This window comes from Cetorhinus maximus, chromosome 3 (assembly GCF_964194155.1).
Source record: "Cetorhinus maximus chromosome 3, sCetMax3.hap1.1, whole genome shotgun sequence".
Classification (NCBI taxonomy): domain Eukaryota; kingdom Metazoa; phylum Chordata; class Chondrichthyes; order Lamniformes; family Cetorhinidae; genus Cetorhinus; species Cetorhinus maximus.
Window position 1 is genome coordinate 52452677 of NC_135881.1, and position 25832 is coordinate 52478508.

Here is a 25832-nt window from a genome sequence, read left to right on the forward strand (position 1 = left end):
TTGCCTTTGCCACAACACATAAATGGATCTACTTAAAGTCACAAATTGCATCTTCTATGACTCTGACTGTAGTGCACTTTGCCTCCTCGGCTTGTCTGCGGCCATTGACGGGGTTGAACACACCATACTCCTGCAACTCCTTTTCTACTTTGTCTAGCTCAATGGTATTGCCCTTGTTATAGTACAGTGTTTGTTATGCAATTATAGGCAAAGAACCTTGAACACGCTTCTCTTCCCGCAGCTATTGTTACCTCTGGAATGCTGAAGGATTTATCCTTGGCCCCCCCCTCTTTCTTATCTTCTTGCTGCTCTTTTGTGAAATAATTGAAAGATAATAGTCGATATCCACTGGCAAATTGACAACACCCAGCTCTATTGATGTTTCCACTGAACCTGTGTTGTCAGACTCGGATGCACCCCATTTTTCTCCAGTTTGGGAAGGTCAAAGCCATTTGTTTAGACCACTGCCATGAATTCTGGAGCCTTGCTACACCAGTCTAATGATTTAGCTGATATCTCTGGTTGAACCAGATTGTTCGCAACCTCGGCATCCTGTATGACCCTGACCTGAGCTTCTGATCTCTTATCCATTTGAGCACTAACACTTCTGCCTTTGCAAAATCACCTGACTTCTCCCCTGCCTCAACCCCATCCATTGCTGAAACCCTTATAGACGTGTTTGTCATGTCCAGACTTGACTACTCCGAAGCTCTCCTGGCTGGCCACTTATCCATAAATTTAATGGCATGATGGCAATGATCATTTGTATGCAAAGGTTTCAGTCCTTTCAAAGTGGGAAGGACATACATTATGGTAGGTAATCTTGTATTCAGCTGCACAAGCATATATAAATAGATAGATTTGTTCACAGAAGTATTCTGTTGTAAACCAAAATTGTGGTAAATATTGAACAATATGTGCAACATTAACCCAATTTTTTTTTTAAATCAGGAACGGTAAAACTATTGGATCTGAAATCTGTAACCCAGACTGTAAAGAGTGCTAAACGTGAAACAGTTCTTCCTGACCACATAATTACTAAAAGAGATGAGGAGGTTGAAGGAGAACATGAGTTTGAAAATGGGGATGATCAAGATAACTACACAGAGGCATTGTCCACAGAAACCAGGCCACGGAAACGGAAAACTGCAAAAACATCAGAGAGAACTCTTATGATTCAAGAAGAAATTGAACAGAAACAAAAAGGAAGACGCCAGAGGGACTTTGATAACACAGAACTGGATGATGATAGTGATGAGGAGAAGAAAAAGAAAGGGAAGGTTCGACCTTCAGAAGAAATTGCTGAACTGTGGAACCAAAATCAACAAAAATTGCTTGAATTAGCCTTACAACAGTATCCAAAGGGGACTCCGGAACGCTGGGACAAAATAGCAAAATGTGTACCAGGAAAAACAAAGGTAATGTTTCTCTATTAATAGAAAACTTCGATCCCTCACACTAATAAAGCTGGCTCACAATCTGTGTCACTGTACAGTTATGGCCAGTCTTGGTTCTTTATATCACCTAATAACTTGAAAGATATCAAAAGTTTTGGTACTGAATTTAATACTGCATGATCTCATCCACATGTAAAATGCTCCTCAAAAAAAAGCATAAATTGTCATCCAAATTGGAAAATTATGGACCCATCTCAAGATTTTTCATCCTTTAGAATAGAGTATGTGGATTTAAGTGTGGCACCATGGAATGGAACTTCAAAGATTTGTCAGCTCATTGTGCTAAAGTAACTCCCTCCATCGTGCTAGTTATTGGAAATGCCTAGCAAAAGGAAGGTACCATAAGTGGAGAGGGAAAAACGCTTAAAGGTTTTTAACCAGCATGCCTTTGCATGCCTTATGGTGACTAGCTGATGAAAACAGTGACAGGTGCCTGGGATGCATGGGACACATGGTGAAATCGGCAAGAAACAAAAGTTGGAGTGGGGGTAAAGGAAGGTATGCATGTAATTCATTTTATATATAAAATAAACCATAAGTGCTAGGGGAAAAAATACTCTGGACACCCAATGCTCATATCAAGCTTGGCCACGTTACCAAATGCAGGTTATAATTTCCCCACTACTTCCCTTACAATAGTGTGATTTTAAACCCTGTTTTAGCACATCCTAATCTGTCATTACGAATTATCCCCATCACCTATTATTCTTAGAGCCTGAGTAATTCTCTCCATTTGTGAATAATTTGCATTGTGGTCCTATGTACTTGTGGCCCTGTCTGCACAAAGGCATACTTCTCTGGTGGGAATTACAGGAGAACATACCCATCTCGAGGCTTTTTCTCTAGAATGCTGGATGGAGTCTGGAATTCTGTCCCTACATTTGTATGGATCCTAGTGCACTGTTTTGGTACCCTCTGCTTTCTTTCTGGAGCTCCAAGAAGATCTTTAGGTGTCCAAAGTTTTCACATAAAGTCATAGAAATTTATGGCACAGAAAGAGGCCGTTCAGTTGTGCTGCCTGAGAAAGAGCTATCCAGCCTAAACTCACTTTCCAGCTCTTGGAAGTGCATATCCATGTATTTTTTAAATTCAGTGAAAGTTTCTGCCTTTACTGACCTTTCAGGTAGTGAGTTCCAGACCCTCATTGTCTGGGTGAAAAATGGTTTCTATTTCACTCCCCACTAATCCTTGTACTAGTTACTTGAAAATCTCTGCCCCCTGGCTAATGACTGCCTCTAAGAAAGCTCCTTCCTATCCACTCTATCCAGACCCTTCAAAATTTTATACACCTCAATTAAATCTCCCCTCAACCTCCTGTGTTCCAAAGGAAGGAACCGCAATCTTTCCTCATAGCTAAAATGCACCATTCCTGGCAACATCTTTGTAAATCTACTCTGTACCCTCTCTACTGCAATTACATTCTTCCTTTATTGCAGTTATCAGAATTGTATGCGGTACTCTAGCTTTGGGCTAATTAGTATTTCATACAGCTCTAGCATAACCCGCCTGCTCTAATATTTTATGCCTCGGCTAATAAAGGTAAATATACCATGTGCCTTCTTGAGCCATCTTATCTACCTCTCCTGGTGACTTGAGGGAGGTGTGGGTGAGCACTCCAAGCTCCCGCTGTTCCTTGACACTTTTCAGTAACCTGCATTTCTTGAGTACTCCATTGTTTGCCCCTCTCCAAGTGCATAATCTCACATTTCTCCATTTGCCACTTATCTGACTACCTGATTAGTCCATTGATAGTTTTCTGCAGTCTGTATCTTTATTCGTCACAATCAACTACACAGTTAATATTTGTATCATAGAATAGAATCATAGGAGGCATTTGGCCCATCGTGTCCATGCCAGCTCTCTGCAAGAGAAAAATACTCCCACTCCCTAGCCCTTTCCCAGTAACCCTGCAAATTTTCTCTTCGGATGCTTATCCAATTCCCTTTTGAAAACCACGATTGAATCTATTTCCACCACACCACTATGCAGCGCTTTCCAGATCCTAACCAATTGATGTATAAAAAAGGTTTTTCTTCATGTTGCCATTGGTTCTTTTGGCATTTACCTTATATTAGTGTCCTCTTGACCCTTCCACCAATGGGAGCAGTTTCTCCCTATCTACTCTATCTAGACCCCTCATGACTTTGAGCACTTCTATCAAATCTCCCCTCTCAATCTTCTCTTTAAGGAAAACAACCCCAGCTTCTCCAATCTATAACTGAAGTTCAATCTCTAATTGTAACTGAAGTTCATCATTTCTGAATCCATTCTTGTAAATCTTTTCTGCACCCTCTGTAAAGTTTTCACATCCCTCCTAATGTGCGGTGCCCAGAATTAGACACGCTTCTCCTGTTAAGGTTGAACCAGTGTATAACTTCCTTGCTTTCGCACCCTATGCCTCTATTTGTAAAACCCAGGATCCTGTACAACTTTTTAACTGCCTTCATGACCTGCCTTGCTATATCCAAAGAATTGTGTACATATACCCCCAGGTGTCTCTGTTCCCATTACCCCCTTTAGAATTCTACCCTGTATTTTGTATTGCCCTCTCCTCAATCTTGCTACCAAAATGTATGACTTCGCATTCCTCTGCATTAAATTTCATCAGTCATGTGCCTGCCCATTTAAGCAGCCTGTCTGTGTCATCTTGAAATCTCTCATTATCCTCCTCACTGTTCGCAATACTTCCAAGTTTTGTGTCACTTTCAAATGTTGAAATTGTGCCATTAGTATATATGGGTCATTATATAGTAATACATCAAGAAAAGCAATGATCCTAATATCAATCCCTGTAGAACCCCACTATAAACTTTCCTCCAGTCCAAAACCCATCTGTTCACCAGTACTCTTTGTTTCCTGTCACAGTCAATTTCATGTCCATGCTGCCACTTACTTTTATTCCATGGGCCTCAGCATTGCTGACAAGCCTCTCATGTGGCACTTTATCAAGCACCTCTTAGAAGTCCATGTGCGCCACATCAACTGCATTATCATCAACCATTTCTGTTGCCTCATCAGAAAAACTGAATCATGTTAGTTAAACATGATTTGCCTTTTAATGAATTTGTTTTTCCTTAATTAACCAATTCTTGTCCAAGTCAGTGTTAATTTATTCTGGATTATCACTCCCATAAACTTTCCCATCATTGTGACAGACTTGGAGTTGCTGGGTTTATGCTTGGATGCTTTTTTCGAACAAGTTTGTAGCATTTTCCATTCTCCAGTCCTCTGGCACCAACCACTACAAGATTGGAAGATTATGGTCAGTACCTCTGCAATTTCCATCTTAACTTTCCTTAGTATACCCAGATGCATCCCATCTGGTCGTGGTGACTTATCAACTTCAATTTCAGCCAGCTTCTCCAATGCCTCCTCTTAGTCAATTTTTAGCCCATCCAATATCTCAATCTCCTCTTTCACTGTGACTTTGACAGCATTTTCTTCCTTGGTAAAGATGGATGCAAAGTACTTATTTTAGTACCTAAACCATACCCTCTACCTTCATGCCTAGATTATTTTTATGGCCCTTAATTGACCCAGCCTTCTGTTCATACTTTTTTACTATTTATATGCCTATACAAGACTTTTGGATTCTATATTATGTTAGCTCCCAGCCCCTTCCCTACTTTCCATTTGCCTCTTCGATTTCCATTTTCAGATCCCCTCCGAACTTTCTATATTCAGCTGGTTATCACTTGTATTATCAACTTGACATCTGTCATACACATTTTTTCTGCTTCATTCTTTTTAATGTCACTTCTGCACTTTCTATACTCCTCTTAGCATTCTGCAGTATTGAGTACTTGATATCTTGGTATCCTACATTTTGCTTTGCTTGTTTTGAACATTCCTTGACTCAGGGGGCTCTAGGTTTTGGAGACCCACCCTGTCCTTAGTGAGTTCAGAGCAGATAAGTTTTCCCAATCATCTCCTTGAGTGCCTCCAACTGCTCTGACACAGATTACCCTCAAGTAGCTGTTTCAAGTCCAATTTTGCTAAATCATATCTTGACTTAGTAAAATTGGCATTTCCTCGATTGAGAACTTTTACCCCTGGTCTATCTTCACCCTTTTCCACATCTACCCTAAATATAACTGAATTATGATCACTCACCACCAAAATGCTCTCTCTCTGCCACCTGCCCCACTTTTGTACCTAAAACTAAGTCCAGAACTGACCCTTTTATTGGGCTAGCTACATACTTGCTGAAGATAAATGCCTGAATGCATTTTAAGAATTTTTTAGCCTCGATACCTTTTATGCCAATTCTTCCCCAATTAAGGTAGTTGAAATCCTCAACTATTACTGCTGTATTATTTTTGCATTTCTCAGAAATGTGCCTGCATATTTGCTTTTCTATCCCTCTCTGAGTATTTGGGGATCTATAGTATATTCCTAACAGCCTGATTGCCACTTTTTTTCTTTGTTCTTCATTTCAGCCCATATGATCTCATTTGATGATCCTTCTGGCTTTCATCCCTTCTCAGTTTTAATTGTTTTGTTTTAACAATATTGCTACCCCCCACCTCCTTTTTTATTCTTCTCTCTATCCTGTCTGAAAGCCCCGTAAGCAGGATTGTGAGCTGCCATTTCTTCCCACTAGATATTATTAAAATATAGCTTGTATCATACTTATGTGAATCTGTGCCCTCAGGTTACCTGACTTATCATCAGTACTAGGAGTCTTGAATATATACACTATTGAGCAGTGCCAAAGTCCTTTGTTGTCTGTTTTCCAGCATTTGTTTCCTCTGTCTTCCACGTCCACTTACTAATTTTCTGCCTTTCAATTTTGCTTCTCTCTCTTCTGAATCTATGCTCAGGTTCTCAGCTCCCTGCTAAACTAGTTTAAACCCTCCCCTACGGCACTAACAAATCTCTGCACAACAAAATTGGCCCCGGCCTCATTGCATTGCAATCCACCAGGCTTGCACTGGTCCTGCCTCCCCTAAAATAGGAATCTAAATTTCTCCCCGCTGCGCTATCTCACCTGTCAGGCATTCACCTGCTCTATCCTCCTATTTTTGCACTCAAACTAGTAATTGGCAGCAAAGGTAATCCAGAAATTACTATCTTTGAAGCCCTGCTTATTAGGTAATTTTTCTAGCTCCTTAAAATCTTCCAGCATTACCTCATTCCTTTTCCTACCTATGTCATTGGTACCAATACCACAACCTCTGGCTATTCAATCTCTACCCTCAGAATATAAACATATGAACATACAAGTTTGGAGCGGGAGTAAGCCACTCGGCCCTTCAAGCCTGTTCTGCCATTCAATAAGATCATGGCTGATATTATTTTAACCTCAACTTCACATTCCTGCCTATCCCTGATAACCTTTCATCCACAAGAATTTATCTGCCTCTGCCTTAAAGATATTCAAGGATTCTGCCTCAACCACCTTTTGAGGAAGAAACATAGAAAAATAGAAGCTGGAGTAGGTCATTCGGCCCTTCGAGACTGCTCCGCTATTCAATATGATCATAGCAGATCCTCTATCTCAACGCCATATTCCCGCTCTCTCCCCATACCCTTTGATGTCTTTAGAGTCTGGAAATCTATTTCCTTCTTAAATATAGTCATTGACTTAGCCTCTGAAGCCCTCTGTGGCAGAGAACTCTACAGGTTCACCACCCTCAGAGTGAAGAAGTTTCCCCTCATCTTAGCCCTAAATGGCCTACCCCAAGATTGAGATTGTGACCCCTTGATCTAGAGTCCCCCAGCCAGAGGAAACATCACCCCTGTATCCAGTCTGTCCGGCCCTGTCAGGATTTTACACATTTCAATGAGATCCCCTCTCATTCTTCTAAACTCCAGTGAACACAGGCCTGGTCGGCCCAATCCCCCATCATTCAACAATCCTGCCATCCCAGGAATCAGTCTGGTGAACCTTCTCTGCACTCCCTCTGTGGCAAGTATATCCTTTCTTAGGTAAGGAGACCAAATACTGCACACAATGCTCCAGGTGTGGTCTCACCAAGGCCCTATACAGCTGCAGCAGATATCATTGCTCCTGTACTCAAGTCCTCTCGCAATGAAGGCCAACATGCCATTTGCCTTCTTAACTGCTTGTTGCACCTGCATGTTTGCTTTCAGTGATTGGTGTACAAGGACACCCAGACCCCTTTGTACATCAACATTTCCCAATCTATCACCATTTAAGTAATACTCTGCCACTCCTGTTTTCCCTACTGAAGTGGATAACTTCACACTTATCCACGTTATACTGCATAAGGACATAACATAAGAACTAGGAGCAGGAGTAGGCAATTCAGCCCCTCGAGCCTGCCCCGCCATTCATTACGATCATGGCTGATCTCATTTTGGCCTTAATTCCAATTTCCCACTCTCTCCCCATAACCTTTCAACCCATCACTAAATAAAATCTGTCTATCTCCTCCTTAAATCTATTCAGCATCCCAGCATCCACTGCACTCTGAAGTAGTGAATTCCACAGATTCACAACCCTTTGAGAAAAGTAATTCCTCCTCATCTCTGATTTAAATCTACCACCCCTTGGTCTAAAACGATGGCCTCTCGATCTAGAATGCCCCATAAGGGGAAACATCCGCTCCACGTCTACTTTGTCTATCCCCTTTAGCATCTTATATACCTCAATCAGATCTCCTCTCATCCTTCTAAACTCCAGCGCGTATAGGCCTAAACTGCTCAATCTCTCCTCATAAGACAAGCCCTGCATCTCTGGAATAAATCTAGCAAACCTCCTCTGAACCGCCTTCAATGCAACTACATCCTTCCTCAAGTAAGGGGACCAAAACTGTGTACAGCTCTCCAGGTGCGATCTCACCAATGCCTTGTACAGTTGCAACAAAACTTCTCTATTTTTATACTCTATCCCTTTAGCAATAAATGCCAAAATTCTATTTGCCTTCCTTATTACCTGCTGTGCATCTGTCATGTATTTCCCCACTCACTCAACCTGTCTAAATCACCTTGCAGTTGGTGCAATGACACAGCCTTGTTTGACCCCAGATTTCACTGAGATAGAGTTTGCGGTGATTCCATTATAGATGATCACGGCTTGCATGTAATCATGGAGTACGCAGAGAATGGCGACAAATTTCATAGAGCAATCCCAAGGCATCCTCAAGAGTCAAATACACCCATAATGGGAAACTCTGGCTCGTGACCAACCAATGGAGAAGGTTCATTCGGGAAGGCACCAAACCCCTTAGACACTTTGTTGGGAATGTGCAGGGGAGAAGTTGAGGTATCGGAAGGAGCACACAAACAGCTCATCTCCTAACCCATCAAGCACCAACTGCTCCAAATGCAGCACAGTCTGCATACCGTGCATTGGACTTATCAGCCACCACAGAACCCAGTGAACCAGAGTGGAAGCTAGAAGATTATGATTTTCTAAATATCATGCCACTATCTCTTTAATAATGGAGTCTCGGATTTTCCTATGACAGACATTAGGCGAATTAGCCTATTGTTTCCAGGCATGTGTCTCTCTCCTTTCTTGAACAGTGGTGTTACATTTGTGGTTTTCCAATCCATTGGGACCTTTCCAGAATTCAGGAATTTTGCAAGATTATAACCAATTCATCCACCATCGCTGCAGCCACTTTCTTTAAGGTCCTAGGAAGCAGGCCATCAGGTTCAGAGGACTTGTCAGCCTTAAGTACCATTAATGCCCTTAGTATTCCCATTACTTTTTTTCTCTAGTGAAAGCAATTGCTTTAAGTTCCTCCCTTCCTTTTGCCTCTCGATTTTCTACTATTCCTTAGGTGTTTTTTTGTGTCTTCTGTTGTGAAGACAGATACAAAATACTTATTCAAAGCCTCTGCCATTTTCTCACTTCTCATTAATTCCCCAGCCTCATCCTCGAAGGGATGAATGCTGACTTTAGATACTCTTTTTGTAGAAGCTTTTACTGTCTGTTTTTATATATCTTGCTAGTTTTCTATCATACTCAAATTTCTCCATCCTTATATTTTTAGTCATCCTTTGCTGGTTTCTAAAATTTTCGCAATCTTCTGGCCGAACACTAATCTTCACAGCATTGTAAGCCTTTTCCTTCAATGTGATACAACCCTTAACTTCCTTAGCTAGCCACAGATAGTGTATCTTTCTGGTAAAGTCTTGCTTGTTCAATGGAATATATCCTTGTTGGGAGTAATGAAGTATCTCCTTAAGTGCCTGTCACTACTTTTCTACTGTCTTATCTCATCCTACTTACCGAGTCCACTTTAGCCAACTCTGTCCTCATAAACTTAAATAAAGGCAATTACAATAATCACGAATAACTTTAATCTTCACATTTTTTGGGCAAGTCAAATTGGCAAAAGTAGCCCGGAAGATGAGTTCATAGAATGTAATTACAAGAGTAAAACACTAGTTATGGGCCCACATTCCTCACTCTCAAACTTCAGTAAGACACCCTTGCTCCTGTACTCAAGTCCTCTAGCAATGAAGGCCAACAAGCCATTTCCCTTCTTAACTGCTTGCTGCACCTGCATGCTTGCTTTCAGTGATTGGTGTACAAGGACAACCAGGTCCCTTTGTACATCAACATTTCCCAATTTGTCACCATTTTAAATAATACTCTGCCATTCTGTTTTTCCTATCAAAGTGGATAACTTCACACTTATCCATGTTATACTGCATCTACCATGTATTTGCCCACTCAATAAACTTGTCTAAATCACCTTAAAGCCTCCTAACACCCTACTCACCACTCACATTCCCACCTCATTTTGTGTCGTCGGCAAACTTGGAAATATTACATTTGATTCCCTCATCCAAATCGTTGATACGTATTGTGAATAGCTGTGGCCCAAGCACTGATCCCTCCGGTACCCCACTAGTCACTGCCTGCCATTTTGAAAAAGACCCATTTATTCCTATTTTCTGTTTCCTGTCTGCTAACTAATTCTCACTCCATGCCAATATATTACCCCCAATCCCATGTGCTTTAATTTTGCACACTAACCCCTTATGTGGGACTTTATCAAAAGCTTTCTGAAAATCCAAATACACCACATCCACTGCTTCTCCCTTATCGATTCTGCTAGTTACGTCTCAGAAAAACTCCAGTAGGTTTGTCAGACATGATTTCCCTTTTATAAATCCATGTTGAATTTGTCTAATCCTGTTGATATTTTCTAAATGTCCTGTTATCACACCTTTTATCATAGATTCTAGCATTTTCCCTACAACTGATGTTAGGCTAACCAGTCTGTAATTCACTTTAATCCCTCCCTCCTTTTTTAAATAGTGGGGTTACATTTGCCACCATCTAATCTGCTGGGACTGTGCCAGACTCTACAGAATTTTGGATGATGACAACCAATGCATCCGCTATTTCCATGGCCACCTCTTTTAGCACCCTGGTTTGTAGATTTTCATGTCCTGGGGATTTATCAGCTTTCAGTCCCATTCGTTTCTCCAGCACTTTTTTTTAATAATACTAATTCCCTTCAATTCTTCCTTCTCACTAGACCTTTGGTTCGCTAGTATTTCTGGGAAGTTATTTGTGTCTTCCTCTGTGAAGACAGAACTAAAGTAGTTGTTTAACTGCTCTGCCATTTCCTTGTTCTCTATTATAAATTATCCTGTTTGGAACTGTAAGGGACCTACATTTGTCTTCACTAATCTTTTTCTTCTTGCATACTTATAATAGAAGCTTTTACAGTCCTCTTTTATGTTCCTTGCAAGTTTACTCTCATACTCTATTTTTCCCCTCTTAGTCAAATCCTTGGTCCTCCTTTGCTGAATTCTAAACTGCTCCCAATCCTCAGGCTTGCTACTTTTTCTAGCAACTTTTATATGACTCCTCTTTGGATCTAAAACTATCCTTAGTTTCTTTTGTTAGCTATGGTTAGGCCATTTTTCCTGTTTTGTTTTTGTGCCAGAAAGGACTATATAACTGTTGTAATGCATACATTCATTCCTTAAATGTTAGCCACTGCCTATCCACCGTCATGTCTTTTAATGAAGATCCCCAATCTATCTTAGCCAACTCAAGCCTCATACTTTCGTAGTTTCCTTTGTTTAGATTTAGGACCCTAGTTTCTGATTGGACTATTTCACTTTCCAACCTAAGGAAGGATTCTATCATGTTATGATCACTCAACCCTCTGAGAGAAAAAGTTTTTCTTCATCTCTGTCCTAAATGGGTGACCCCTTATTGGTAAATAGTGACCCCAAGTTCTATATTCTCCCACAAGAGGAAACATCCTTTCCGCATCCACCCTGTCAAGTCCCCTCAGGATCTTTTAAGTTTCTATCAAGTCGCGCCTCACTCTTCTAAACTGCAGCAAACACAAGCCTAGCCTGCCCAGCCTGTCCTCATAAGACAACCACGCATTCCAGGTATGAATCTAGTATACCTTCTCTGAACTGCTTCTAATGCATTACATCTTTCCTTAAATAAAGAGACCAATACTGTACACAGTACTGCAGGTCTCTCAAATGCCCTGTATAACTGAAGCATAACCTCCCTACACTTGTATTCAATTCCCATTGCAATAAATGGTAACATTCTATTAGCTTTCCTAATTACTTGCTGCACCTGCATACTAACCTTTTGTGATTCATACACTAAGACACTCGGATCCCTTTGCATCTTAGAGCTCTGCAATCTCTCACTGTTTAGATAAAATGGCTCTTTTTTATTCGTCCTGCCAAAATGGACAACCTCACATTTTCCCACATTATACTCCATTTGCCAAATCTGTGCCCACTCACCTAACCTATCCATATCCTTTTGTAGCCTCCTTATATCCTCTTCACAACTTACTTTTCTACCTGCCTTTGCGTCATCAGCAAATTTAGCAACCATACCATCAGTCCCTTCATCAAAATCATTTATATAAATTATAAAGAGTTGAGGCCCCAGCACTGATCTCTGTGGCACACCAGTCGTGACGAGTGGTGTGCCATTCATGACATCCTGCCAACCAGAAAATGAGCCATTTATGCCTACTCTTTGTTTCCTGTTAGCTAGCCAATCTTCTATCCATGTCAATATGTTACCCCCTACACCATGACTTTTATTTTCCAGAATAACCTTTGATGAGGCACTTCTCGTCAACAAATGCCTTCTGAAAATCTAAATGTAGTACATCCGCCGGTTCCCCTTTATCCACAGCACACGTGACTTCTTCAAAGAACTCCAATAAATTGGTTAAACATAATTTCCCTTTCACAAAACCATGTTGACTCTGCCTGATTAACTTGAATTTATCTAAGTGCCCTGTTATAACGTCTTTAATAATTCTTCTAACATTTCTAATATTTTCCCTAACTGCCCTATAGTTTTCTGCTTTCTGTCTCCCTCCATTTTTGAATAAAGAAGTTACATTTAATATTTTTTGATCTAATGGAACCTTCCCTGAATCTAGTGTAAATTTTGGAAAAATAAAACCAGCGCATCGACTATCTCACAAGCGCTTCTTTCAAAACCTTAACTTGAAATGCATCAGGACCTTCTATGATCCACTTATGGGATGAGGAAGTTAACTTATGAGGAAAGGTTGGACAGGATGGGCCTGTATCCATTGGAGTTTAGAAGGATGAGAGGTGATCTCATTGAAACATGTAAAATCCTAAGGGGACTTGACAGGATGCTGAGATGTTTCCCCTTGTGAGAGAGATCAGAACTAGGGGACACAGTTTAAAAATAAGGAATCTCCCATTTAAGACAGATGAGGAGAATTTTTTTCTTATGGTCATGAGTCTGTGAAGCTCTGTTTCTTAAAGAGGGGTAGAGGCAAGATCATTAAATATTTTTAAGGCAGAAATAGATAGATCTTTGATTACCAAGAGTATCGGGGGTAGGCAGGATAGTGGTGTTGAGGCCACAATCAGATCAGCCATGGTGATGTCGATTGGCGGAGCAGGCTCGAGGGGTTGAATGGCCCTGCTATTGCCACTAGTCTATATGTATCCTTGACCGTGGCAGGAGGGAGGCAACACACCATTCTGCAATCCTATCTACTGCCGTGGAAACCCCTAACTATTGTGTTGCTTGTTGCTATTGCTTTTCTGACATTCCTCCTCTCTGCCCTATACAGCTGAGCCACCCATGATGCCATGGACTTGGTTTTGACTGTATTCCCCAGAGGGACCATTGCCTCTCATAAGTATTCAGAATTGAGCAAGGTGCATTCGGGGTTCATTTGAGCTATCTGCCTGGCGGTCACCTTTTTTTAATTCATTCATGGGATGTGGGCATCACTGGCTGGGCCAGCATTTATTGCCCATCACTAGTTACCCTTGAGAAGGTGATGGTGAGCTGCCTTTTTGAACCACTGTAGTCCATGTGGTGTAGGTATACCCACAGTGCTGTTAGAGAGTTCCAGGATTTTCACCCAGCGACAGTAAAGAAACGACGATATATTTCCAAGTCAGGACGGTGAGCGACTTGAAAGGGAACCTCCAGGTGGCGGTGTTCCCATCTATCTGATGCCCTTGTCCTTCTAAATGGTAGTAGTTGTGGGTTTGGAAGGTGCTGTTGAAGAAGCCTTGGTGAATTCCTGCAGTGCATCTTGTAGCTGGTACACACTGCTGCTACTGTGCATCGCAGGTGGAGGGAGTGAACCTATTCCCTCTCTGTCTGGACACTCTTAAGCTGTGGGGTAACCACCTCTTGAAATGTGCCTGCTGTGTTGCTCTCAACCATGTGGATGCACTGTAATGATACCAGCTGCTGTTCAAGCTCGGAAACCTGGAACTTGAGTTCCTCCAGCTGTTATAACTTTCTGAACATGTTGTCCAGGACATGAGAAGCATCCTGGATTTCGCACATGGCACAGACTGTGCATTCGACAGGACTGAGGGGCCTTCCCATACCTCTCTTTATTAGACTGTAATCTAAACTTACCAGAAATAACTTAAGACTTGTTCTGAATTTGAATAGCTGAATTTTCACATTTGTGTCAAGAAAACCATGCCACTGTTAAAGGAAGACTTCTCTGCATTGGACATCCAGGGTGCAGGAGACTTGTCCAAGGGATGTTGCTTCACTGCTTGCTTTGCTGACAGTTTCCCACAGCAATTGCAGGCAAGGTTGCTGCAGATCTTCACCCATTAAATTGGGTGCAGGACTAATTTACAGGGCTCCATATACTGGTTTCCTATAAGTGCATTTACTCAAATGCTTATAAAATTGTGACCAGATATTCATACACAAAAAAACAGTCATTTGCTGGTATTTTATTGCAATTATTTGAGTGTTTCTAAAAATATTATCCTCATTGTGACCTCCATTGTACTTTCTGTTTTATAGCAAAAGTAAGATTAGAAATTGAAAAACTTCCTCATTTACAGGTCCTTAAACATGCTGTGCGTAATGTGCATGTGTGATGATTAATGCATTAATACTTTAATTTTCATACTTAAGGAAGAGAAATATATGGCCAAGATTCAGCATGCTCCTTAGGCCCTGATTTGTTTATGCCAATTTTATGTTTAGATGCATTCTAATGGCATTCACAGGATTATGCAATTCATTTGCCTGTCCTAAGCTAAGAACTTGTAATTACAACAACAATAACATTTATATAGTGTTATGGCACAGCAGACGGTAAATGCTGAGCTGCTCAAATGCCAGAGGGAAACTTGAAACAGCTGCCACAACTGTTTTGTAATTTGTATTTTTATTTGCGTGCCTTGAATTCAGTAGTAATAAGACCATGGAGTCTGAGATTTTTTTAATAAAACTAAATTAAACATTTATTAATAAAAGAAATGATTTTAAGCACATACATAGGTCTACAAATTACTACTATAATAACACCTAAATCCCCTCATTAATCTAGCTCCCAGTTACACCTCCGTTAAGGCAACAGTAAAACAACATAGATTTCAACATGCCCAGGCAAAGCACACAATATCCTGGACAGTGATATTTTAAATTAATTCTTAGCTTCGGTTCCTAGAAACAGCAGCTTGGTACATAAAGCCTGGGGGCTTTTCACACTTGTTGGATCTTGGAATGCCTTCTTCCTTACACATAACCTAATCTCCTTTATACACGTTTCTCCCTTTTTAATGTACATTCCATTGTCCCAATATGTCTTTGTAAATTTACTTTTTCCATAATATAAATCTTTCATAGTACTCATTATCATTAATCTTTGGGAAAAATAAACACACTGTTTAGCTCAGCCTCTGTTGGCTGGGTGTAACATCTCTTTGAAATTCATGACTCTGATTTATCTAAAAGTGCAAATGTTCTTCACACCTCACATTCTAAAACTTCAGCCATATTTACGTATTTGGCATTTCAAACCTAGTCTCATACATCAAAGCATCTAGACCAGCTGCCTTCAATTCAATGAAATCCCATACACACACACTTACACACAGAAACTAATCCAAACCCCACTATTAACCTACCTTTACAATAAATCACAATAATATTATGAAAATTATTATATTTTCATGACAATAATGCCTTTAATGTCCCAAAGGTGCTTCGTAGGAGCATTATCAAACAAAATTTGACACTGAGCCACATGAGATATTAGGGCAGATGACCAAAAGCTTGGCCAAAGAGGTAGGTTTTAAGGAGTGTCTTTAAAGGTGGGAACAAAGATGGGAGGAAATTCCAGAGCTTATGACCTGGGCAGTTGAATGTACAGCCACCAGTGATGAAGCGATTGAAGTCCAGGTTCATTCCAGATCAAGAGGCCAGAATTGAAAGAGCACAGATATCTTGGCGGGTTGTAGGACTGGAGGAGGTTATGGAGATGGGGAAGGAGTAAGGCCATCGAGGGATTTGAAAATGAGGATGAGAATTTTAGAATCGAGGTGTGGCTCAACTTGGAGCCAATGTGGGTAAGTGAGCACAAGGGCTATGGGTGAATGGGATTTGCTAAGAGTTAGTAGACGAGCAGCAGAGTTTTGGATAAGCTCTAGTTTATGGACACTGAAAGATGGTGGTGGGGGGCAGCCAGGAGTGTGTAGGAATAGTCAAGTCTAGAGGTAGCAAAGGTATGGCTGAGGAGTTCAGCAGCTGAGTTACTTACTGTCTGAAGCCACCTAGGCTCCATCCTTGGAATTCCCTTTTTAGACCCTCATTAAAATGTGTTCTTTGACCAAGCCTTTGGCGCCCTTTCCAATTTCATCCTTTGGTTCTCAATAACCATTTTTTCTTCTTTGCGAATTCCCTGGCAGCATTTTTCTATATTGTGAGGTAAATTCTAGCCACAGCTTGACTATGAAACACTAGCAGTTTTATTGTCAATTTTTTTTATTGTCTGCAGGAAGAATGTATAATCAGATACAAACTATTGGCTGAACTGGTTATGAAGAGGAAACAAGCCAAAAGCTGACTGAAAATGATACCTCTGAAGGACTGGTCTCCCTCCAGAAGCAGTAATGCGCCATGGACAAATATATTGTGTAAACTTGGAGCCTAGTTGCTTATAACTTACCTCAGCTTTCTTTTTGCCAATGTCATGTGCCTTAATAAAAAATATCAATGTGCCACCATCTCTTACAGAATAATCAGATAATTCAATATTAAAATTCAATTTGTTCATTAAATGCCTTGCACATCTAGATAGTTTTAAATTTATTTGTAAGAAGCTGATATTCTGTACCCCAGTTCCATACTTGTCTCTGTATTGGTTATAAATTTGTATTCTTTTCCTTTGCAAATTGTTGATAGAGTTTGGATTCTAGCAGTTTTAATTGAATAGTTATTTATAACATATTAATACATAACGGGATGTTTTGAGACTATGTAAAATTCAATTGCAAATTAAGATCTTAATTAAGGAGATTAATTTGAATCAACTTTTTTCTGTTTTTGCTTCTTTTTCATCCCCATGTCTCCTGAACCATGTTGTATCATCCTCTTCTGTTCCAAGGGTGATAGCAGCTCTTCAGTACCTTGTCTATACAGCCATTCTTCATACATGAACTTAACCTGAGTATTAGTGTTAATTGTAGCTGGGTCATACCCTGACCTGTCCTTGGTCAATATGCATATGTGTACTTCCAGTGTGAGCTTCTGCATAGTGAGCAGGATCGGAATCCTAGCTGACTCCTGTCCCTAGCTCAAAGATACTGAGACCAATATCAGCCCTGGCTATGATCTGCTAATACTATGTAAATGGGTAATCTGACTAGGAACCTTCCCATTTAGGATGGCTCAGTACCACACCATATGTTGTTCCTAGCTACTAAACCTTTGCACAGTCCTCTGCAGATTGATTTCTTAAAGAATGCTTAAATCAATCAGTTTTAAATTTTGAGGTTGAAAAGTTGTGCCAGGGAGTTCTGTAAAGTGCACTGTCTGCTTATTTTCTGCAATCTGTCCATTTAGTAAGTTAATGTATGGAAAAGTTAGCATTTACTGTAAACAAAGTGAAGCTTTGTTTCTGCAAGTTACATGTGTTGCTGGAACATCACAGTGTAGAAACTTTCATGGTATTTTTTCTAAAGTCAAACATTTGTCGAATTGACAAATGTGACGCATCTGTGGTTATAATTAAGTATGCTCAAATTTTGGTTTATGCAGAAGTCTTTTACTGATATTTATATTGATTGAAAAAAAATCATGGCTTCATGTAGTCACACATTTGTATTGGGAAATCTACATGGAACAAGCTAATCTCAAATGAGTTATGATGACTTAAGATTCCAAAACATTTACTTATTCCAGCATAAGACAGAAGTGTGCTTCAGCCAGTAGTTTCCCTTTTGAATAACGGATTTTTTTTCTACATACTATAATGTACAGCGCATCTAGTTCCCAGAGAGTTCAGTTTTAACATTTCCATCTGTTGTACACAGTGAAAACTGTTTTCAAAGCTGTTAATGCTCAACATGCTTTTATCACCAGAAATGTACTGGTACGAACCTGGTATAATTTTCAAGCGTCTGGTGTAAACCTCCTGGATTAAATATACTGGTACAAAACCTCATCCCTTTAGACTGTGTTTCCGTATTGATTCTCAATGTCTCAGTCGTATTAAGATCTGCTGCCATATTCTGACCTCATTGCATGAAGCTGTTGATTTGTGAAACTGTCATTATACTCGATGTACTCACCAGGGTAATTAGGAATTTTTAAAACATAGTGTGATTTGTTCTCCGGAAACCATATGATATGCATGCATAAGAAACATTTGCAGACAGGCAGTGTGGCCTTCAACTCCCATGCCTTTTTAAAACCTTGGGATCTGTGGTATAATGTTTGGTTTTCTGGCAGGTACAAGTTGGGTTTTGTGGTAGATAAGAAAAGTTTCGGAGTTCATCTAGTTCATTTATGCTATCCTGTATGGCTAATCGTAGCAATCCTTTTTTAATCAATTGACGCATAACAGATAAATGAGGCAAGGAAACCCCAGTGGGAAAAGTTTTGAGAGCTTATCAGTCCAAAGTCATCTGTTCTTCCCAAGCATCCTACACTTACATGTCATGTCTTGTGATTTGCTTCCCTACATCTGATAGAACGAATGTGTCCTTGACAACCTGAAGGAAGCAATAGAAGAGTTAATTTGACATATTAATTCCCTGAAACTATGGGTCGGGAAAGAAATTAGTTCCCAAGTTACAAACCAGGGAACAGGGAAGATGGTCAGGTGTACAGATAGAATAAGAATAAACAGGGAGGAGCTTACTCTTTTTTAGGACCAGAGCCTTGATGTCTCATTAAAAAGGTTATGTTTGACTCACATTTAGCTGAGGTGTACAGTGTAATGCCAGATGTTCCATCACTTCACAAATTTATCCTCAAGGTAAAGAATCCTGAAGCAATTCAAGAAAATTTCCAGTTTGGAGATGTCCAGAGATTAAATTGTTGAAGTTACAGCACTTGAAGGCAACTGTTTGGCTGTTCATTATTTGGTGCCATTGCTAGTTCTTCATCTGGAGCTGTCTACTCTAATCCCATTTCCCTTCCCTTTTCTGGGTTTCTGTTTATATTCTTCCTTTTCAGATTCCTATCCAATTCCCTTTCCAGTGACAATATAGCCATGAAAGCCACTTGTGATAAAGCGCTCCATGTTCTAATCATGGAATCATTTAATACAGAAGGAGGTCATTTGGCTCATGGTTTCTGTTTCAGCTCTTTGAAAGAGCTGTCTAACTTGCCTCTTCATTCTTTTAGTAGCTATCCTATATTTAGCCCCCTTAATTCATTACCCACTGAAAACTATTTGGTCATCGCCTTAACATTCTACACAATTTTGAAAACTTATATTAAACCATCCCTGTTCCTGGGGAAAAGTCCAATTTTCTTCATAATTATAATCTAAGTAAAAACAAACGCACGGAAGCAATAACTCTATATTTCTATTAGTGGTTATTAAATTTGCCTTGCTGCTGAAGTATTAGAAATTAAGTTTGCAATTGCTACACTGAACTATGACATTAGTAATAGTTTTGCACTATTTAGGGAGGCTATCTCATTGATATGAAAGTGTTGCTTTGAGGGTGAAGAGTGTGCCAATGCTCAGGGCAGGCAAGAAAAAGTTGCACTGTGTTGCTTGCCAAGCTCTCCTGAGGATGTGGAACTTGTTGCATCAAGGTTCTACAGTTCTAAAAAGGAGTTGCCAGTTGGCACCAGTACAACCTCCCTCCAGGTGGCACAGTAATATTCTAGTTGATTTGGAGGCACCCTCACCGGGGACAATTTATGATAAATGTTCGAAAGAGCTCCTTGATGTAAAGAGCTATCAAAGACATGCAACAGCTATACAATTGCAAATTTATCTATCACATTTCACTGGAACGTCTTAAATCACGTGAAAATACGTAGAGTGACTGTTGTTATGTACATACTCAGTTTGGTTCTCCAGATAGGGAATGGCCTTCGGAGCAGTAGAGGCAAAACCTTAGTTTCATTTTAAGATATGTAATTAGGAAACTGAAAAAGTGCACATTCCTTTGAGCTGCTCCTTCGCTAGAGATGTATTATTTAAATACTGTGTTTTAAAGCATTGTGTATTCATGCAAGTTAAACATAGGGGCTGAGACAATGGGTAGTTAAGCTAATGAATCAGTATGAATGAATCCTTATAGATTTTTTTTAAAAAGCAAAGCATTTTGTTAATTTATGCCCCAAACCTATTGCAAAGTCATTAATATCACTGTTTGGCACTTAATGGTGGGAAGTTTTTGAAAAGTATGCTGCGAAGGCAGTCATTTTTAAAAATAAGCTGCAAGAGACTGAGATCAGAAATGCTGGAAGAATAGTCCTCACATCACAGAAGGACAACATTTGGCCCCATCACGGTAGGAGGCCATTCAGCTCAGCAAGACCATTCCCTGCTCTATCCGCATAGCCCTGTAATTTATTTCCCTCAAGTGCCCAAGCAACTTTCATTTTTAAATCATTTATCATATCTGCTTTCACCATCCTTGCTGAGCTCCAAGTCATCTTGCTTAAATTAATTAAGAAAACACTGAGGAAATATGTGTTTTATAATGTATCATCACAAGATAAGTGGATATTTGGATCAACAAAGTTGGTCAATGCAGAGGCACTCGTGATAATCTTCCTGCCTTCCTTAGACAGGAGAGGTGCCAGAGAACTTGAGAATTGTGCATGTTACACCCTTGTTCAAAAAGGGATGCAAGGATAAAGCTGGCAAGGACAGACCTGTCGGTTTGACTTCCATGGTAGGGAAATTTCTGGAAATTATAGTACAGGATAAAATCAATAATCACTTAGACAAGTGCAGGATAATTAAGGAAAGCCAGCATGGATTCATCAAGGGAAAACCATGTTTAACTAATTTGCTAGAGTTTTTTTCAGGGGGTAACAGAGAAGGTTGATAAAGGAAACATTGTTTATGTGGTGTACATGAATTTTCAAAAGACATCTTATACAGTGCCACACAACAGACTTATGAACAAAATTCTAGGTCATGGAATAAGAGGAAAAGTAGGTACTTGGATAAGAAATTGGCTGAGTAACAGTGTGTCGTAATAAATGCAGAGATAAAAACTAAAAGCTACTGCGGATGCTGGAAATCCAAAACAAAACCGGAATTACCTGGAAAAACTCAGCAGGTCTGGCAGCATCGGTGGAGAAGAAAAGAGTCAACGTTTCGAGTCCACATGACCCTTCAAGTTCTGTTGAAAGGTCATGTGGACTCGAAACGTCGACTCTTCTTCTCCACCGATGCTGCCAGACCTGCTGAGTTTTTCCAGGTAATTCTGTTTGTGTCATAATAAATGGTTGTTTTTCAGATTGGAGGAAGGTTTGTAGTGGAGTTCCTCAGGGGTCAGTGTTGGGACCCTTGCTCTTCCTGACATATATTAATGACATAGACTATGGTATTCATGACACAATTTCAAAATTTGAAGATGATACAAAGGTTGGAAACGTCAACTATGAGGAGGATAGTCTTGAACTTCAAAAGGATATAGCTATGTTGGTGGATTGGGCAGACAAGTGGCAGATGAAGTTCAATGCAGAGAAGTGTGAAGTGATTCATTTTGGCAGGAAGAATATGGTGAGACAGTATAAAATAAAGGGAGAAACTAGGAGGTGAGGAACAGAGGGACCTTGGTGGATATGTACATAAGTCATTGAAGATGGCAGGTCATGTTGAGAGAGCAGTTAATAAAGCATCTTAGGCTTTATTATATGAACATACGAGATAGGAACAGGAGTCGACCATTCAGTCCCTTGAGCCTGCTCCACCATTCAATAAGATCATGGCTGATCTGTTTGTGTTTCGAATTCCACATTCCCATTTACCCCTGATAGCCTTTGATTCCTTTGCCCAACAAGAATCTACCTACTTCTGCCTTAAAAATATTCAGGTGTCCCCATTTCCACCACTTTCTGAGGCAGAGTGTTCCAAGGTCGCACAATCATCAGAGATAAAGATTCTGCTCACCCCTGTCCTAAAAGGGCAACCCCTAATTTTAAAACAGTGCCCCCAAGTTTTGGACTCACCCACAAAAGGAAACGTCCTTTTGTCTTCCACCTTGTTGAGACTGTTCAGGATCTTGTATACTACAATTAAACTCCAGTGGAAACAAGCCCAATCTGTCGAACCTTTCCTCATAAGACAACCCATTCATTCCAGATATCAATCTAGTAAACCTCCTCTGAACTGCCTGCAACACATTTACATTCTTCCTTAAATAAGGAGACAAAACTGCACACTATTCGAGATGTGGCCTCACCAATGCCATGTATAACTGAAGCATAACATCCTTACTTTTATGTTCAATTAATCTCATAATAAAAGGATAGCATTCCATTAGCCTTCTTGATTACATGCCGTACCTGCAGTAGCAGTAAAAGTATAACATTTTGTGGCTCATGCACGAGAACACCCAGATCCTTCTGCATGTCTGAATACTGCAGTCATTTTCTGTTTAGGTAATACTCTGCTTTATTATAATTCCTGCCAAAGTGAGCAACTTCACATTTTCCCACGTTATATACTCCATCTGCCAGATTTTTGCCCACTCACAACCTATCTCTATCAATTTGTAAACTCTTCCTTCACAAATTACTTTTCTACCTATCTTTCTATCATCTGCAAATTTAGCTACCATGCCTTCGTACCCCTCATTTAAGTCATTGATGTAAGTTGTAAAAAGTTGAGGCCCTGGCACAGACCCTTGTGGGACTCCACTCGTCACATCCCGCCAATCAGACGAAGACCCATTTATGCGTATCCTCTGCTTTCTGCCAGCCAGTCAATCTTCTATCCATGCTAATATGTTACCCCCTACACCATGAGCTTTTATTTTCTGCAATAACCTTTTATGTGGCACCTTATCAAATGCTTTCTGGAAATCCAAGTAGAGCATGTCTACAGGCTCCCCTCTATTCACAGGACATGTTACTCCTTCAAAGAACTCTGATAAGTTGGTTAAACAGGATTTCCCTTTCATAAAACCATATCGCCTCTTCCCGACTACCCTGTGTTCTTCTAAGTGCCCAGCTAAAACCTCTTTAATAATCGATTCTAACACCTTCCACATGACAGACGTCAAGGTAACTGGCCTATAGTTTCCTGTTTTCTGCCTCCCTCTCTTCTTGAATAGAGGGGTTATGTTTGCTACTTTCCAGTCTGATGGAACCTTTCCAGAATCTAGGGAATTTTGAAAAACTAGTCTCAACGCATCTACTACCTCATCAGCCATCTCTTTTAAGACCCTAGGATGATGTCTATCTGGACTCGGAGAGTTGTCAACCCACAGTTCCATCTGTTTGCTCAGTACCGTTTACCTAGTGATTGTAATTTCACCAAGTTGCTCTTTCCCCTCCACCTCCCGATTTACAGCTGTTACTGGAATATTTTATTAATAGGGGCATTGAGTACAAAAGTAAGGAGATCATATTGAACTCATAAGACACTAGTTAGGCCTCATCTGGAGTACTGCGTCCAGTTCTGGGTACCACTTGAGGAAGGATGTGAAGGCATTGGAGTGAGTACAGAGGCAATTCACATGATTCCAGGGATGAAGAACTGTTGCTATGAGGGTAGCTCGGAGAGGTTGGGACTGATTTCCTTGGAGAAAAGAAGGCTGAGAGGAGACTTGATAGAGGTATTCAAGACCCTGAAGGGTATGAACAGGGTAAATAGAGAAACTGTTCCTATTCGAGACCATCAAGAACTAGAGGGCACAGATCCCAAAAAATTGGCAAAATGAGAAAAAGTAATGCGTGGAAAATGTTTTTCACCCAGAAGTTGGCTGGAGTTTGGAACTTCCTGAGAGGGTGGTGGAGACAGGATTGATCAAGATATTCCAAAAGGAATTGGATTGCGATCTGCAAAAAAAATCTGCAAGGTTATGGGGATAAGGCAGGGGAGTGGGACTAGATAAAATGCTCTTTAAGAGAGCCAGTGCAGACTTGATGTGCTAAATGGCTTCCTTGCGCATTGTTAAGATTGTGATTTTGTGGTAGCTTTTGTCACAAGGCTATGCTCCATTATTTTTGAAAATATGATCTTTCAACTGACTGGAAATTTTGCCATTTAAAATGAGATAGAATAAACTACTTAAAAATGCAAGGCTGCTTTCCAAGGTGAAGGTGAAAATCAAACGAACCTTGGAGGAGTGTGAAGAGAGACATTTCCTATAATTCAGAGACCCAGCGAAACTCATAAGGAAAAGAGATTAAAATACAAAGAACTGGTTACTGAAACAATGGCTGCCAAAGACAGATGCATGCAAACTCTATTGGAAATACACAATGGGTGGAATATGTCAAGGCCAGGCTGCAGCCACTGCAGAGAGATTGCAAGAAAGTTCTCAGCTGAGGAAACAGGCTGAAAGCTGGGCTCTCTCTCTCTCTCTTGGAACAAGTGTATTTCCCAGATCAGAAGCCAACTTTACTAGAAATCTGCCAGTGAACTGAGTTCTTGTAATAATTGCCAGATCTTCTACATCTGACTGCACCACAAAATCAGCTAATCCAAATTGGCAGCAACCTTTAAAAATTTACACCTCAAGGACAATCAAAGGACACTTAATCATATTTTCTTCTAACCTTTTATTTTATTGGACTCTAGCTTCCCTTATTTCTGATACCTTTGTGTATGTGTGATATTGCCTTTTTTATTTTTTTCCTTGGGTTTAGTACTGAATAAGTTTGTTCTTTCTTTAATTGCCTTGTTTGGCTCCTTACTGATCACGACTTAGTTAAATGTATTTAGATTTGGCGACGGCATAGCCTTGTAAAAAAAGAAACTTAAAACCTTTGACGTGACCAACAGAGGAGGTTGAAGAGAGGGGAGTCAGTTCAACCCTTCAAACCTGGTCATAACATTATAATTCTGTACTTTTAAAAATTCTTTTGTAGGATGTGGGTGTTGCTAGCTAGGCCAGCATTTGTTGTGCATCCCTAATTGCCCTTGAGAAGGTGTTGTTGAGCTGTCACCTTGAACCACTACAGTCCATGTGTAGGAACACCCTCAGTGCAGTTGGGAAAGGAGTTCCAGGATTGCGACCCAGCTACTGAAAAGAAACAGCAATATATTTCCAAGTCAGGATGGGGCTTGCAGGGGAAATTGCAGATGTTGGTGTTCCTGTGCATCTGCTGCCCTTGTCCTAAGTGGTGGAGGTTGTGGGTTTGGAAGATGTTGTTGAAGGGGGCTTGATGGTATATGAAACACAATGCCTACCACTGTGTGTCATTGATGGATGGGGTACCAATCATGCTTTGTCCTGAATGGTGTAGAGCTTTTAGTGTTGTTGGAGCTGCACTCATCTGGACAAGTGGAGAGTATTTGATCATGTTCCTGACTTGTACCTTCTAGATGGTGGACAGGCTTTGGGGAATCAGAAGGGGAGTTACCTCAGAATTCCAAGCCGCTGACTATGTAACCAGGGTGTTTTAAGCTCTGAAGAAGTCATACAGACTCAAAATGTTATCGCCGTCTTTCTCTCCACAGATGTAGCCCTGCTGAGTTT

At 40.3% G+C, this 25832-nt stretch overlaps 1 protein-coding gene across 1 annotated transcript in view; it reads left to right on the forward strand.

Moving 5' to 3' along the window:
• The window catches only part of dnajc1 (DnaJ (Hsp40) homolog, subfamily C, member 1), a 291590-nt gene extending 273216 nt beyond the window's left edge, over positions 1-18374 (forward strand). Inside the window, exons 11-12 of the mRNA XM_078538335.1 lie at positions 952-1418; positions 16697-18374. Coding sequence (XP_078394461.1) covers positions 952-1418; positions 16697-16765 — 536 coding nt within the window. The 3' untranslated portion in view covers positions 16766-18374. The remainder of the gene's footprint in view (positions 1-951; positions 1419-16696) is intronic.
• The last annotated feature ends 7458 nt before the right edge of the window (positions 18375-25832 follow it).